The sequence below is a fragment of the Sciurus carolinensis genome, chromosome 16 (genome assembly GCF_902686445.1).
Source record: "Sciurus carolinensis chromosome 16, mSciCar1.2, whole genome shotgun sequence".
NCBI lineage: Eukaryota > Metazoa > Chordata > Mammalia > Rodentia > Sciuridae > Sciurus > Sciurus carolinensis.
In genome coordinates, this window is record NC_062228.1 from 11,114,444 (window position 1) to 11,131,930 (window position 17,487).

General features: G+C 50.2%; 1 protein-coding gene across 1 annotated transcript in view; it reads left to right on the forward strand.

Moving 5' to 3' along the window:
* Nucleotides 1–13,116: 13,116 nt before the first annotated feature.
* Nucleotides 13,117–17,487, forward strand: part of Bcar1 (BCAR1 scaffold protein, Cas family member) — a 37,742-nt gene continuing 33,371 nt past the window's right edge. Inside the window, exon 1 of the mRNA XM_047529301.1 lies at nt 13,117–13,276. Within this exon, the coding sequence (XP_047385257.1) occupies nt 13,265–13,276 (12 nt within the window). The 5' untranslated portion in view covers nt 13,117–13,264. The remainder of the gene's footprint in view (nt 13,277–17,487) is intronic.

Here is a 17,487-nt window from a genome sequence, read left to right on the forward strand (position 1 = left end):
GGGACTGGACCAGGCTACAATACCCCTTCCAGCACAGCTGTGTGATGGGATTGTTCCTGGCAGCCAGTGGTAAAGCCTGCCTTTAGCCTTCCCTTACACAGCCCCAGCAGATGCAAAGAAACAGGACAAGCACAGACCACATGTTAGGTGCTGTATGAGCTTGAAATCTGAAGACACCAAAACGAATTACAGTCAATATCTCAATTTTCTGGCAGAAGTTAGGGAATGGTCTCTGTTCAAAGTGCCCAGTATCCTGAGCTCACCCAGGAACTTTGGGCCACACTGAGCACTGGAGGCTACAGTGGATGCCTTCTCTGGAGGTGTGGCCAAATCTGAGGACATGAAGAAACCTGACTGGGCTAAGCCTCCTGTCTTGGGTCCTCTGTGGGGAGGGCAAGAAGCTATCCTCTGAACAGCCCCTTCTAGTCTCTTCTCCACTGAACATGTGTGCATTAAAACCTGGCCCCCAAGAGCTTGAGGCACCCTGACTGGCCAATAGAAGACATTATTAAGCTCTTTGGGGGTCTGAGAGTGTGCTCTTGCAGAATCCTCTTTACCTGTGTCTCTAGCAGGTACATAGTTGTTCTACAGTTCTGCCATTGAGCTCCATTATCAGATCTTTAAGGTTCAGGGTCCTGAGATTCGGGGAAGGGAACCTGTTCATATCCCAATTACACCCCTCCCAACCCTCTTGTACTCAGTCTGAATGTGGGCACTCTTGTGCCAGCTACAAATAAGTGGGCTAGATACAGGAGAATAAGCATTGCAGAGGCCTGTTTTGTCTTTGCAATGCAGGCAGTATTTTCTAAAAAGTTGCCAATATATCATGTGATATAGTAAAAAAAAAAAAAAAAACCTAATATTTGGCTATCATGTTCTCAGCACAGAGCTCCTAAAACTCTTGGAATTTACTGTCTTTGTATGCTATTGAAGGACCATGTCCTAGCATGGGCAAGCCCATATGATTAGGGTTGGAATTTTCAGTAACACCCTGACCTCCCAGGAAGGAGAGGTGGGGTGCAGAGATCAAGTTCAATCTCCAGTGGCCAAGATTGAATCAATTATACCCACATAATGAAACCTCCATAAAAACTCCCAAACAATAGGGTTCTGGGATATTGGTGAATGCATCCACTTGCCAGGACAGTGTTACATCCTGAAGTCCACAGGGACAGACTCAGGACCCTTCCAGATCTCCCCTTGGAACTGGGTACTTCTTCCCATGGCTATTTATTTGCATCCTTTATAATAAGCTGTATTATTGAGAATAGCACTTTCCTGAACCTGTGAGTTGTTCCAGCAAATCATCAGACCTGATAGGGGGAAGGGGTTATAGGAACTCTCAAATTTGTAGTCAGCCAGGCTGAAGTATGGGTAGCCTGGGCACTGCATCTGTGGCTGGTATGTGAAATGAAGGCAGTCTTGTGGCACCAAGCCCTTATCCTGTGGGACATGCACTAATTCTGGATAACCAGTGTCAGAATTGAACTGGATATCCAGTTGGTATTGGAGAACCAGTTGGTGTTGAGCAACACCATAAACCTCACTCTGTCTCACTCTTGGGGCCAAACAGCTGCCACAGGCAAATGGGGGCCAGTGTAATATGTTGAAAGATATCCACATCAGACACCCAGATTCTAACCCCAGCTCTGCTGACCAGCTGGTGTCCTCAGGCACATGGCTTGGCCCTCTACCTCCCCCATCACATCTCTGCATCTGTAAAATTAAGGGGTAGATTAAATAATCACCGGGACTTAACACTAGGAATCCTTTTGTTTGTTTTTGAGACATCGGTATTCCTATATTGCCCAGGCTAGCCCTGAACGCCTGTACTCAAGCAGTCCTGCTCCAGCCTCCCAAGTAATTGGGATTGCGAACACACCTCCGCACCTTTTTTTTTTTTTTTTTTTTTTTTTGGTACTGGGGTTTGAACTCAGGGGCATTTAACCATTGAGCCACATCCCCAGCCTGTTTTATTTTTTGAGACAGGATCTTGCTAGTTGCTGAGGATGGTTTTGAACTTGCAGTCCTCCTGCCTCGACCCTCTGAGCAACTGGACTTTATAGACGTGCACCACCTCACCCAGCTTCAGTCTACATTTGTAACAAGCAGCCAGATAATTCTTAGGTACTCCAGTGTTTGAGAACTACAGTTTATGACCTCCCTGCCTGTAAAAAAAAAACGGAAAAATTTAAGCCTCCAGTCATGTATTTGGGAAAATTACATCTTCCTTTATCCTTGCCACTCCAAAAAATTCAAATTCCTAAATTCCTGCTGTACCAGCAAAACCATGAGTATGCCAGCCCAGGTTCCCTCCCTGTGTCTGCTGAGACTCACCTGCAGGAACTCCTCCTTTCCAAAGTCATTAGAATTCCAGCAAGGAGCTCAGCTCCTGACAAGAAGTAGCTGAATCAAGCCCAGGAAGCAAGTGAGAAATTCAAGCACCAAAATCCACCCAAGTGGACTGGGGTTGTGGCTCAGTGGCAGAGCACTTGCCTAACACGTGTGAGGCACTAGGTTTGATCCTCAGCACCACACAAAAATAAAAGTAAATAAAATAAAGTTCCATTGACAACTAAAAAATGTTTTAAAAAAATCCACCCAAGTCCCACAAACACAGCTAAAGGGGCAATACTCTGCTGCCTCTGGAAACAGATGGTGTGACCCTTGAGCACACACAGTGTCACACCAGCTTAGCCAAAGTTTGCAGTGCGTCCACTCAATTGCCCTGCAGCTCAGAGAAGACCCAGGCACCAGACTGCAGCACTCTTGTCAAAACAAGCCCTGCCCGAGGCCAGGTCTCCAGTTGCTCTCCAGCACAGCCATGCAAGGCCCTCCCAAGCTCTAGTTTAACCTGCTCTGGGCTTTTCTCCTTCCCCCACCCCCCAAAGTCCTCTTAGTTACTCTGATTATAGAAGGAATCTGTTCATTACTTGAAATTTTGAAGCCCGTTCCTGGAGGTAGAGCTGAGTGCATGCTTAGCGTTCTTGAAGTCCTGGGTTCGATCTCCAGCACCCCTACCCCACAAAAAAAAAAAAAAAAGAAATTTTGAAAACAGAAAAACAAAATGTAAATTGGTGATCTTGTTAGAGAAAAATCACTCTATACACTTGAGGATACTTTCAGCCTTTTTTCATACCTTTTCTTAACATAATTGGGATTATACTGTAGCCGTGTGATTCAATACACAAACCACTAACCACATGTGACTACTTAAATTTAGGTTTTTAATTCATTAAAATTAAAGCAGCAGTTCTTCATTTGCACAGCCAGGGATTTCAAGCGCTTAGAAGTCACATGCCTGTGGCTTTGGTATTGAACTATGAAGGTATAGAACATTTCCATCAGGGCGGAACTGTGAACCTGATGTTTTGTGTTCATTTTCTTTTTCTTTTTCTTTTTCTCTTCTCTTCTCTTCTCTTCTCTTCTCTTCTCTTCTCTTCTCTTCTCTTCTCTTCTCTTCTCTTCTCTCTCTTCTCTTCCTTTCTTTCCCTCAGTGCTGGGAGTCTGCATGCTAGGCCATTACTCTACCACTAAACTACACCAGCCCTACCTTTGTTATGCTATGAGCATTTCCCCATTTGCTCAGACCTTCTTTGAGGACATGATTTTTTTTTTCTTCCTTTTTTTTGGTTTTGAGGGCGGTACCAGAGGTTGAACTCAGAGGCACTCGCACTGAGCCACATCCCCAGCCCTATTTTGTGTTTTATTTAGAGACAGGGTCTCACTGAGTTGCTTAGCACCTTGCCGTTGCTGAGGCTGGCTTTGAACTGGCGATCCTCCCGTCTCAGCCTCCCAACCTGCTGGGATTATAGGCATGCACCACCACGCCTGGCTCTTTCCTTTTTTTTTTTTTTTTATGATATTGAGGATTGAATCCAGAGGTGCTACACCTCTGAACTATATCCTCAATCATTTTTACTTTGGGATTTGAAAATAATATTGGTAAGTCACATAGTCTGGTCTCTTAAACTGGCAATCCTACTGTCTCAGCCTCCCAAACAATTGGGATTACAGGTGTACACCACCATACCCAGCTAAGGACATCATTTTTAAGGTTTGCATACTATAATTTATTTTACCAATTTCCCACCATTGATCATTTAGGTGACCCACATCTTGTTATTACAAACTGCAGTGTGGAAGTGCCTTGCTTTTAGATCTTTAACTGCATCCCTGATTATTTCTAGATTACTTGTACATTAGGGCTGGAGTTGTGTCAGGGAAAGCGACATTTTCAAGGGCTTGAACTAGAATGCTCTCTCCCTGAAAGGTCTCTGTCTCCAACAGGGCAAGTGTACCCTTCGTCGCTTATTTCAACCCTCTGAGAAGAAAAGCCCTTTCTGCCTGTTTCTGTGTAGACAGCCAGTGCTTTGAGCAAGACCTACCTGAACTAGGAGAAAGTTTATCCAAGGAGCAGATGGGACTGGACAGTTTTGAGTTCCAGAACCTAGTGCTGCACCAGCCCAGTGGACAGGGCAGTTACTCCCCAGTGACCCTTGACTTATCACAAGCCTGATTTTGTGGCACATTGCCCAGGTCACACCCCAGAAAAATGTTTGAACCAGCCCTCCCCATACTATTTTTCTGCCCAAAGAGGTCCCCTTGATCTTCCAGCTCTGTTCCAGGGCTGCCTCCCAGGAAATCTCTGCCAATCCCAGCAGGCCAGGAGAGAAGAGCCTGTAACTCCCATTTCTCCACTGGAGTCTATCTCCATGTATCTGGGCCTTAGCCTGGTGTTCACTCGGAGGTCACTCTGACCCGGCAGAATGCTCTCAGTGAGCATCACTCCATGCCATTCAGCCGTTTCTAGAATCTCCTACCAGGCCTTGCTTTGGTCAAACACTGAGTTATATGAAGGGTGTTGCCTAAAGAACTTTCTCACGTGCAGCCAAGAGACCAACCCTTGCATCAACCTCCAGCATCCTTGTTGGTCCCTCTCCACTCAGAAGACAGGATAGGGGCTGGGGATATAGCTCAGTTGGTAGAGTGCTTGCCTTGCAAGCACAAGGCCCTGGGTTCAAACCCTAGCACCGCAAAAAAAAAAAAAAAAAAAAAAAAAAAAAAAAGAAAAAGAAAAGAAAAAAGAAGACAGAATAGCCTTCTGAGAAGCAGAAAGCTCCAGGCCAGGCGGGGAGGCGTGAGAATGGAGAGGCTGAGGCGCACAGCAACTCCTGCAGCACCAGTGTTTAGCCGAGTGCGTTCAGAGAGCCCTGTGCCCCATCCACCAGTCCCAGTGCTTCCCAGTAAAATGTCACGGTGCATTTGAACCAAGGTCACTGCACCACATGCCCTTAGGGATGCCATCCACACAGAAGGGATGGTGCTCCCTGCAGCTGTGGGAGGCCTTGCTAAGCCTTATGCACCCCCATCGTAGAAATGGGGGAAAGAACATGTTTTGAGAGTTTTAAGAACAATACTGAAGTTCACACGGTAGGACCAGAACCCAGGCCAGCCTTTCACCCTACCCTGCCACTGGAGGTCAGAGGTGGCAGGGAGCCTGCAGTTCTTACCACAGTGCAGACCTCACCCCCTACAGTGAGTTCCTTCCTGTTTTCAAAAAGACCAGTCTCACTCCCAGAAAGCATAAGTATTTTCCCAGTGCACCCCCTACTCCCACCCTGGGGCAGATCCTTGACCTTGGGCAACATCAGAGTTGCTGCCCAGGATGCCTGGTGATCTGTCCTTGCTGAGAATGTGAAACTGTGACTCTGGGGACTTGCACTGGTGACCCCAATGTGGCAGCCACTCTTTTCAGGCTCTTTAATAATTTAGAGAATGTATACTACCCAACCGGTTGGCTGCATTTCTGGATTCAGAAATACAATGCCCTGGGGAATTTTTCCAGTGGAGAGTGAAATTCCACTTGTCACAGATACTAAGGGTAAGAAGCCTGTTCCTTGAAGGGGCTCTGGTTGCTGGGTGTTTACCAGTGTCCTAGAAGGCCAGCAGCCAGCCCCCTAGGAGCCAAGGCGGAAGCCTGGGGGTCTCCCCAACTCAGTTGTCTGGAGAGGAGAGTCCCTTCTGCCTCTTGCCTGGTTGGGGTGAAGGGGCTGCATGGATTGACCTGTGATTCACACTGCTGCTCATGACTCCATAGCTCCCTACCCAGCCTCCCTCAGTGTCTACCCCTGGGGAAGCCCTTTGTACCAGGCCCCAGAATGTCTTTGGGAACCTTTTTCTAAGACGGCTTGCTGTTCCTAGAACTTAGTGATCGTATTTTCCCTGAAAAATTCCTTGTGGGGGCAAAAGGGCAGGGTACCAGGGATTAAACCCAATAGCACTTAACCACTGAGCCACATCCCCAGCCTTTTTATTTTTTATTTTGATACAGGGTCTCACTAAGTTGCTTAGGGGCTCACTAAATTGGTGAGGGTGGTCTAGAACTCACAATCTTCCTGCCTCAGTTTCCCAAGCCACAGAGATTACAACAGTGCGCCACCACACCCAGCCCAACCCTTTTTAAATTTTATATTGAGACAGCCTCTTGCTAAATTGCCTAGGCTGGCCTCAAACTTTTGATCCTCCTGCCTCAGCCTCCCAAGTAACTAGGATTACAGTCCTGTACCAAAATTACACTTGATAGGTGGGTATGTGCCTGTAGTTCACCTACTTGGGAGGCTGAGGCAGGAGGAGCCCTTGAGCCCAGGAGTTCAAGACCAGCCTGGGCAATAGAGGGAGATCCCTCTCAAAAATAAATAAATACACTTGAAAAATGTGATTTTGAGTGAAATAAGCTAGACACAAAAAGACAAATCATGTATGATTGCACATATCCATATGAGGTACCTAGAATAGACAAATTCTCAGAGCAGAGTGGAGAATGGTGGTTGCCAAGAGCTAAGGGGAGGAGAGAGTTATTGTTTAATGAGTTCAGAGTTTAAGATGATGAAAATGTTCTGGAAATGGTGAGCATAGCATCGTGGATATATTTAGTCTCCTGAAGTGTGCACCTCACAATGGTTTAAATGGCTACTTTTATGTGACGCCTACTTTACCACAATCTAAATTCACAGTGAATAATTGGACAAGTAATAAATGATTTCAAGAAAAATTAGAAAATGAGCCAGGTGTGATAGCACATATCTGTAATCCTAGTAACTTGAGAGGCTGAGGTAGGAGGATTGCAAGGCCAGCCTCAGCAACTAAGTGACCTCCATCTCAAAAAGGACTGGGATGTGGCTTAGTGGTAAAGTATCCCTAAATTCAATCCCCAGTAACACCGCCCCCCAAAAAAAATTAGTCTGTGAAATTCTAATCCATGAACATTGAGAAGAGGTTCCACTTCTGAACCAGTACAAGAGACCCTCCCTGAATATCACACAATGGTGGGAAAAATCCCACCCCTACCTCCAACATAAGCAGAGCCAATATCCTGTTCTATTCTTCTATTTTCCCAATGCACATATGTGACATAAATATACATGTGAATTTTTATGAAAATAGGGTGCCTATTATTTGGAGTCCTCTGTTTTCTCTCTTCACAGCACACGATAAATGTATTTTCATGTTATTCTATATGGTAGAGTCCTGTGATTTGTTCAGCTGATGCCCGTTACTGTACATGTAAGTTGTTCCCAAGGTTTCCCAATCAAGGAAATCCTGTAGCGTCCTTGCATGCATTTCTTTGGCTCCTGTGAGTGCATTTTTAGGATAAATTCCTAGAAATTAGGGGTCAGAAGATCCATACACATCATCCTGTCTGCACACTGCAGCCTCACATCATTTCTGGCTGTTCCCATGAACAGTGAGATGTGCTGCATAAACTAAGCAAAAGGATTCCTATACTGGCCAAATCACTATGGTAAACATTCAGCTGTGATGCCCAGTGGGGGGCTATGGTGTGAGCAGGGAGCTCTCCCCTATTCCACTCAGGCTGCCAGCAGTTATTTGCATCTTAGCCACAGGCAGGGTGTGGTTTGCAACTGGAGGACAAGAGCTGTGTCTCTGAGTGGGATTCAGGTGAGATACTGGGACTTGGTCCTACTCCAAGGAGTAAGGGTGTGATGCCCAAACCTCCCTGTGGTCAGCTAATATATCCCCCGAATATATCCTTATCCTAATCCCTGAAATCAATGACTGTTACTTTACAAGGCAAAAGATGCTTTGCAAGTGTGATTAGACTAAGGGTTTTGAGATGGAGACAATTTCCTGGATTGTCCAGGTGGGTTCAGTGGAATCGCAAGGGTCCTATAAGAGGGAAGCAGGATGGTCTAAGTTAGAGAAGGAGGTTTGATGACTGGAAGCAGATGTCAGAGTGGTGTTGGGGCAGGAGCATGGGTGGCCACTAGAAACTGAAAATAGCAAAGAAAGGGATATTTTTCTGTGGAGCCTCCAAAAGGAATACAGTCTAGGCAACCCATTTTAAGCTTCTGACCTCCAGAAATGTAATAGTAAAAATTTTGTTATGTTAAGCCTCTAGGTTTGTGATAATTTGTTACAGCAGCAAGAAGAAACTAGTATAGCATCATCCCCAGGTCTTGAAAGCCTTCGTCTAAGGGACAGTAATCTCTCTGTGCCCCCAGCAGCCCACTGTCCTGAACATCAACCTTCCCTGCCAGGTGCTCTCCAGGCAAGATATACCCCAAGATTCTATGATGGGGAAAAACAAGGGGGTAGCCATACCCCAGCCCCCAGGGCCCACCCTTGCCCAGATTGTGAAATCACTCAAGGATGCTGAAAATTGGACCTGCTTAATGTCCTAGGGTAAGTGTGAGGTGGTACCGGGACCAAACCCCAATGTCCAGCCTGGCTGACTGATAGGTTCCCTAGCCACTTCACTAAGCTGAGCCTTTCTTTCTGTGCCAGTCTGATTTACCTTCTTGGGGAGAGGGAGTCATTCATTCTTTTTTTTTTTTTTTTTTTTTTTTTTTTTAATACCAAGAATTGAACCCAGGGGCATTTAATTACTGAGCCACATCCCCAGTCCTTTTTTATACTTTATTTAGAGTCAGGGTCTCGCTAGATTGCTGAGGCTGTCTTTGAACTTGCCCTCCTCCTACCTCAGCCTCCTGAACCCTTAGGATTACAGGTATGTGGGATTCCAGGCAGGCCACTGCACCCAACTAGAAGTCATTCATTCTTGGTACTCCTCCCATCTGTCAACGTAGTGTTACTACAGAGTGGTGGGGCTTGATTCTCATGTGGAAAACTAGGCTTAGGGTGGGTACTTCCTGTTCTGCCCACACCAGAGCCTTCAGCCACCCCCTTCCTGAAGTTTCCCTTGACGCCTCCCAAGAACAAACACAGTTCTTAGCCCTCCGTAGATAATCTCTGTCATTTAATAAGCAAAGATTCTGGGTTGGGGATGTAGCTCAAGTGGTAGAGGATTGCCTAGCATGTGTGAGCCCCTAGGTTTGAACCCAGCAGGGGAGGGAAAGCAAGGAATCTATATTTGGTCTAGTGCCCCCCCCACACTTTACCTGCATCAGTGCATCATTCGATTGAATTCTCCCAACCACCCAGCATAGTCTCCCATTTCACAAATGAGGAAACAGCCCCAGGTCGGTTAACTCGCAAAGGTCATTCAGCTGCAAGCAACAGAACAAGATACAAACTAGGTGGTCTGACTCCAGAGCCCAGAGTTACCTGAAGTTGACCTGCAGAAACATTTTCTTTGACTCTGTCATTTTGAAATCCAGAGAAACAATCGGGGTTTTGAGATTCTCTTGAAAAATCTGATTCACCAACTGAAAGAGCTCCCAGTGACCCTAGGAGGAACAATTTGAGCAAGGAAATACATGTGGTAGCATTGGATTATACATGTATAGCACTGGATTATTGTCCAATGTATAAAATAAATATTCATGGGTCCACATGATATAGATAAATGATTGAATAAATAAATACATGCATGAGAAGAGGCAATTCTCCCAAGCAGGAGAATTCCAGATCACTTAAATATCTATTCTGTGCCCAAGGAGGTGGAGCATAACTCCCCACTCCTTAGGAGTGAGCTGTGCACCGTGGTTTCCTTCCAAGGAGCAAAGTGTGGGAAGGGAAAAGAGCTCAACAGTGGAGGACTCTGACAAGCACCCACTCTACCAGGTGATGAGCCATGTTGCTAGTGTGCACCTTTGATGTGACGTGACAAGAGCAACTACTTCTGTGATCCTCCTCCTAAAAACCTATAACCCCAGTGTAATCATGAGGAAAATATCAGACAAGTCCCAATCGAGGAACATTCAACAAACTTCCTGGCTAATAAACTCAAAATTGTCAAGGACATCAAAAACAAGGAAAAGCCTGAGAAGCACACATCTGGAGAAACCAAGGAGATATGAATGAGAACTAAATGTGATATGGGACCCTAGATGGGAACCTAGAAGAGGAAAAGGACAGTAGGGAAATATAAGGAGATCTGAGTAAAGTGTGGACTTGGGTTATGAAGCATGTGTCAGTATTTGTTCATTCACGGTGACGAGGTACCATGTAAGATGGTTACACAGTGCCTGGGAAGGGCTTCAAAAGACTGCATTCTCCTGTTAGAGGCTCCTGGGTCAGAGTAACCTGCCGGGGCAGGGATGGGGAGGGAGAAGAAGCTACTCTCAGCCCTCAGGCTCTGTAGACCCGGCAAGGCCCAGGGGACAGGCGTCTGGACAGCTGGGTGTGAAGTTTGTCTCTGCCCTGATTTATATGGCCAAAAGTTTTTATCCAAATTTCTTTTCCTTAGTGCCAGGAGCAACAATAAACCCTTCCTCCCTGGGGTGGGGAGTGGGTACCCTCGGTAAGAGGGCTCTGGTTGCCCTCAAGGACTCTCTCCAGTCACTGGCGCCTACTTGGGCAGCCCAGCTGTTGCATCTACTCTGAACTGCTGGTAGTCAGGCCTCAGAGGCTGTTCCCCAAAGGACTAAGTGAGTCATCCTGGGATGGCTTCGCCTGCAGGACCAGATGAGGGAAGGGTAGCCACTGCCTTTAGAGACACAGGATAGTGTCCCGGAAGGAGTTCTTCTGACTCCCTGTCCCCACACCCAACATCCTGATCCTGCCTCAGAGCAAAAGACAGATCTGCCGGGGTCCTGTTGCCCAGCACTAAGGGATGAGTTAGCAATGCTGCCCAGAGGCATCTGGAGGCAGACTAGTGGGTTTTGAGGACCACCCCAGCTTTAGCCCTCCTTTGGATCCCCATTTCCTCATGTGGAAGGGTTTTCTCCACTGCTCACCCTGTTTTGGCCTGGGCACCTAAATTTGGGGAGAAGGGAGAGAGGACAGTAAGCGAGGCGACAAGGCAGAGCAACCACATAGGAGAAGTGGAAGGGAGGTGGAGCCTGAGAGAGTGAGGGTGGGGACCAGGGTGACTGGCGGAGGGGGCTTCCAAGACAGCGGGAGTGTGTGGCCAAGAGCCCAGGCGCCAGGCTGAGCTGCTGCTCTCAACTCAGGAGCCCTCGTGCCAGCTGGATGCGGTCGGGTGGGCACGGGCAGGGCCATGTGCCAAACACACACAGAGCACCCTTTGAGGAGGTGGCAGCTGTCAGCCCAGACGCCCCCACACACACACTTGCTGTGGCCCCGCCTGCCCCCTCCAGCAATGCCCTGCTGAGTACTGGGCTGGAGACACTGAGATGCTCCACTGGGAACCCTTACTCCAGGGATGAAGGGGGCAATCTTGTTCAATCGGAGCAGAAAGGGACACCTCTTCAGTCCTACAGCTAGGATCTGGGTATGGTGGCAGGTCTTGATGTCCCCTTTCTCAGACATCTTGTATTCTCCTCATTGCTGGTGCCACCATTAGGACTCTCTCAGAACCATCCTGGTGAGGAGACCAATGCTGCCCCACCCCTCGAGGAAGAAGGCTGAAAGCTTTCTAAACTCCAAGAGATGATCTGCTAATGGGGAATATAGAGATCTGGAGTGCTGGAGCCAGCCCTGGGGAAGTCAGCACCCCCATTTCTGCTTCCTCCATTCAATCACCTTGGGCCTCTTGCCATGGCACAGCTGGTAGACCAAAGAGCCTGTTCAGATCCACAGTACACCCACAGAGATATTTCCTAGGGGGCCAGAGCTCTCTGTCCACAACCCAGATCCCCCATGAGCCAACGATGCCGCCAACTAGCCTTGTGGAACTGGTTGTCTCTCCTCCCCAGGGTGGGCAGCAGGGCTCACCTCCAGGACCTGCCTCTGGCTAGTCCCCCCCATCTGATCCCCATTTGGTCTTGGTCCTCGCCCTCCCAAAGCAACAGCAGCTACTACCCTGGGTCTAGCCTTGGCCTGGAAGTCCACCTACTCACAAGCAGGAACAGGCTGTATGTGGTGGGTAGCAGAATAGACCCCTGATTCTTTCTGCCTTATGGTAGCTGAGGGATCTAAGCCTCAGTCTATTAAGAATAACGTGGAAGCAGCAAGACCGGGAACTAGCATGGGAGTGGAAGGATGGGGATGAACATATATATGCCCGCTGCCTGCAGATGCATGTTTCCACCATGTCAGGGGTGGAACGGCTGAAGAAATTGGGGGTGTTTAACCGGGGAAAGGAAGGCTCAGGTTCATTTATTGTAGTCTTCCAGCTTCTGAAAGGCTGGCCCACCGCTCAGGGATGACTGTGGGTGGGCCCATGGGTGGGGGTTACCAGGAGACGGGATCCTCCCTGAAAACCAGTCCAGATCTGCCTGGTGGACCCACGGATAAGCCAGTCAGCTCCCGGGGAGTCAGGAGCTCCCCTTCCCTGGGAACGTGGCCAGAGGAGCCCTGGACGGCGCCGCGGGGGGTACCAGGGATCCCTGGATTCCCTCTCCTCTGGGGGAAGACAAAAGGGTTGTAAGCCCTGCTCCGCTGACCTGCTATCGCCGTTAGCCGGGCAGAGCCCCTACCCTGTCTGTGCCCGGACACCGGCACTGGGAGCCCGGCCAGCGCCACGGGATAGGCGCCCAGCACCTGGGATGTGCCGTGGGCGGAGGTTCTGGCCTCGAGGAGAGGATGGGCGGACATGAGATGATGCGTCTGGAGGCGACCTTCCAACGATGGATAAGGTGTGGACGCCAAGCCGCCGAGCCGCGTTGGGCCGACAGAAAAACGCCGGGGTCCGGGGTCCTCGCCTTTAACGCGGCCCGCGGCGCAGCAGCAGGGAGGGGGCGGGGCGGGGCGGGCGGCGCATGCGCGGCGTGGGCTGGAGCCGCCGGACCGTCCGGCCGCCGGGAGCGCGCAGGAGCCCGCGGGCAGCCTCCAGAGAGCCGGGACCCCGCGCCGGGGACTGTGAGCGGCGCGGGCGGACCCGAGCCCCCCGCCTGCCGGCGCCGCTGCCCGCTGGGCCCCGGCAGCGGCGGCCAAGATGTCTGTGCCGGTGAGTACCGATGCCGCCCGGGACCCCGGGTCCGCCGCCCCCCGGCCCGCTGTCTCCCGCCCGGCCTGCAACCTCGCGCCGCCGGCTGAGGCCTAATGCTGCGGGACAGCCAGTCTGGAGGTCGCTCCATCTGGTCTTCCTCGCGCAGGGGTCGGGCGACAGGTTGGGGGCGTCTCCCCCACGCCCTCCTCGGTCCTTCTTTTCATCCTCTTTTCATGAGAGACAGGTCGGTCTGGGCTGTCTCCCCAGGGAGTTCCCCAGGACGGCTGGGTCGGTAGGGGTCTTCGTTGCCCCCACTGGGACACCTGGGCCAGGCGGGAGTCCGTACTGTCCCGCTGGAATCCTCACCTGGATGGCCAGTCCTAGAAGGGAGGGATCTTTGTCAGTCCCCCGAACCCAAGTCCAGGTCCGGCTTGGGTGAGGGGTGGGGAGGTCTGTGCTGTCCCCTAGAAAACTCCCTTGGATAGCTGCCCATTGTGCTTCTGGGTCCCCACCAGGATGGCCAGGCCTGGGTCAGGGTCTGTCCTGTCCCCAGAGACAGGCCACTCTCAGGATAGGTTGGTCTGATGGGAACCATGCAGGGACACTGACTGATCCACTTACTTTCCGGGAAGTTTGTTCCCTGGCTGAACCTCTGGGGCCCTGAGGCCAGCAGCTTCCTCCCTTCTATCTATGGGGCTTCTCTGCCTGATATCCCCTCTTCCTTGCCCAGCAGGTGGCTTTGGGCAACCCCTAGACCATAGTTCTGCATTCCACACATGGGACAGCATACCTGGACATCTGGGTCACCTCCTGAGAATGGCAATCTGGGATTCTGGCTGTTGGGTGAGCAGGCCTCCCATACAGGCCCCAGCCCACTTTACAGATGGACATACTGAGGTGGGAATCTGCACTCTGCTTCATGCCAGAGGGGGCACCATCTGCCTGGAAGAGCTGTGGCCTCCAGCCATTGTTTCTCTGCTGACTCAGGGGCTTTTCCCTCTGACAGGAAGAGGCAGTGAGCCAGAGCCCTGCCCAGCCTGGCCTTGTTTCTGGAATTGCTCCTCACCTGGGGGACCCTATCCTTTCAGTGAAGCAGACAGTCGGGGCTTTCTGGCAGAGCAAGTGGCCTCTTAATTAACTATTATAGAGTGTATGGAGATTACTGGAGGAGGCTGTGTAAATGCAAAGCATTGTTATTATGGAATTAAAGATCTCAGTTCCTGCCCGCCTCCAGAAGCAGTAATGCAGAGTTACAGATGAAAAATTAGGGCTTCCAGGCCAAGCTGATGTGAACCCCCACCCCATCTGTTCCAGTTCAGAGTATAATTGCCTCATCTCCAGAAAGAAAAGGTAGAAACTGCCTGCCCAGCCCCTTCTCTTTTCTGCTCTTGTTTCCTGCAAAGCTTTGGATCTTCCTGGGCCTAGAGCATTAGGGCACTGACTAGCCTTGCCTCTGTTTAGAAAAATAAAGTGGACTCCCACCCCTGAGCCTGCTGAAGGGTCAGGGTCTCCAGAGCAGTTGTAAACAGGAATGTCACTCTGGTCACATCAGAGCCTGGTCAGGCCTGATGGTGCATTTGATTTGGTTTTCCATAGTCAGTGCGGAGCTCTGGATGTGAAATCTGGAATTGCATGCAGACCCCTTGTCTTATGGGACTTTGAGCAGCTGTCATCAGCTCTGCCTTGGGTGCCCCATTTGTAAATGGAGAGAATGGCAGGTTGGGTGGGACTTGGACAGATAGGTATAATTGTGGAGAACTGCAATCGAGGTCAGCTGGTCTGTCCCCAGTATGGCTAGCTCCCAGTCACTCCCCACCCTCTTGCTTATAGTCATAGCCCTCGTGCATTCTGCAGAGGGTGACTGAGCTGTCAGATCACCTAGGTGTCTCCTAGGACCTTGGGTCGTGTGTGAGGTAGTAAGGCAGTAAGGCTAGGAGAAGTTCATTTTTGGAGAAGATTGTTTTCATGTGCTGGGAAGGCCCTATGGAGGCTTCCAGAATATGCTTCCTGCTCAAGCCCTGCTCTTGGATCCCAGAGTGGTAACTGCCCATGTGGTGCTCAGGGACACGTTTGGGTTTTAAGCATACCCGCTCATTTGGGCAATCTTTTTCTGGATAGGGCTGACGCAGGCACTTTGACCCACAGAAATTACAAGATACTTCAGAATGGGATGGGAGGTGATGACAGGGAGAGAAGACATTGGGATGTGCCAGTTTGAGCTGGGTGTGACTCCCTGGGTATTTAAGCAGGGCATATGCTAAGAACCTCACTTGCCATTTAACTCCTATGGAGTCTAGGGCTGGGAAGGGGAAGGTACCACGGTGTTCCTGGCTCCTTGCTAAGTGCTCCTAACTCTGGCGGGAGCCAAAATTAGTGCTCAGGCAGTGCCTGGATACTCCTTTCCTGGTTGTTCTCTGATATCTGCTTTCCTCTTGAGCATGGCTGTCCAGTGTCCTGGGCAGTGCCTCCCAGTTGGCATTTCACACTTCCTGTGATGAAATGGGTAGTGCCCCTCCCACCCCTCCTATACTCCTTTATCAAGGGATGGGTCTTTTCAAGGGGTGCAGATGCTGACCTGTGTGGAACATGTTCTGTGTTCCAGGCATGGGCTGGGCCCCCCAGGCTCAGGGAGGACCAATGTCTTGCCAGGGTCCCATGACCAGCAAGAAGTGGAATCAGGGTGGGAGCCAACTGGAATTAGGCAGGCTCCAAAGCCATAAAGTGACCATCATCCTGCATGGCCTCTCTAATTGTAGAGGCTAGAGCCTGTTGAGCTGTTGACAAGACCAGGGCTGCTAAGAGTCCGACACTGCTTGTGGCCTTCCAGGCATGAGTTTCTGTAACTCCTTTAGTGCCCCTGGGAAGCAGGCAGCTTGCCCAGTGCTGTGTATCGGGGTTGGTCTAGTCCTGACCAGCCCAGCAGTGACCAGGGCTTGGTATCTGGTTGAACTGCTGCCAGTATTAGAGGGGGTGACCTCTGTGCCTGGCTCTGTACCAGCAGGTGCTGTGAGTGGGAGGGCTGGCCAAGGGCCAGGAGGGCCTGCGCTGGGCCAGCTGAGGCCACGTAGAAAGGGCTCAATAGGATAAGGTGGGAAGAGGCAGTGTCCAAGACCAGAGTCTTCAGCTCAGTCCCCAGAGCCCTTCTATACCCTCTCCTGCCACTGGCTTGGCTCTGCCTGTTCCTCTCTGCAGAAACTGATCCCAGCCCTGTCCTCCTCACCACGTTGCTCCTGCTCAGCCATGCAGCAACACCCCTGGGAAGCACTCCTAGTCCCTGTTTGTGATTGTGCATTTATTGGTGAGGTCATTCGGTTGCTGTCAGGCTGCTTCACAGGACTGCAGGCATCATCAGTAGCAGGATCCACAGCCACCTGGCTCCTTATTCTCTGCTCACAGCTCCAGCTTGCCCCTGACCGCCTGCTGAGGGGATGGAACCCCACCAGCAGGTGGCTTCATTGTTGTGCAGAACTTAGTGTCTCAGCCTCTGTCCTGGGAGACTTGGGGGCCAAAAGGGATCCTAGAGAGTCTGCTTCAGAGAGGAGTGGTTGGGTGGGTCAAGGGTGAGGACTTTAGAACATAGCAAGGCCCTAAGCAACTCATTGAGGCCCTGTCTCTAAGTAAAATAAAATAAAACAAAAAATTTTAAAAAGGGATGTGGCTTAGTGGTTAAATACCTCTGGGTTCAATCCCTAGTACAAAAAAAAAAAAAAAAAAAAGAAGAAGAAGAAGAAGAAGAACAATAACAACAACAACAAGCCGTGCTGGTTCTGTGCCTTAAATGAGAACCTTGATGCGCCTTAGTTCATCATCCGTGTGGTGGGGATGTCAACAGCACTGAGCTTCAGGGTCTAGGAAGAACTTGGTGAGGGATGCACAACTCTTGTTAGTGAAAGTCTGCCGGGAGTGTCACCTGCTGGTGCTGCTGTCTGCTGGTGCTCTGATTGAGGACCCTCTCCTGACTCCTGCACAACAGGTCAGGGTGGGGAGGGTTCCCAGGCGGTCTGCTTCATGCCCCCATCATTCTATGTCATTTGCCTGGTCTACTTCCAGTGGCCCTTTCTTTGTGGTTGGTGTGGTTCCAAGACCTTAGTGGTGAATGACATTTGCCTCTTCCCCTGCCCTGGCACAGCAAGCAGCCAGAATCACAGGGCTTCACTCATGCTAAGCAAGCTTCTACTACCAAGCCACATTTCCCAGCCCTAGACCCCTCCCTCTAAAGCCTTGAGTGG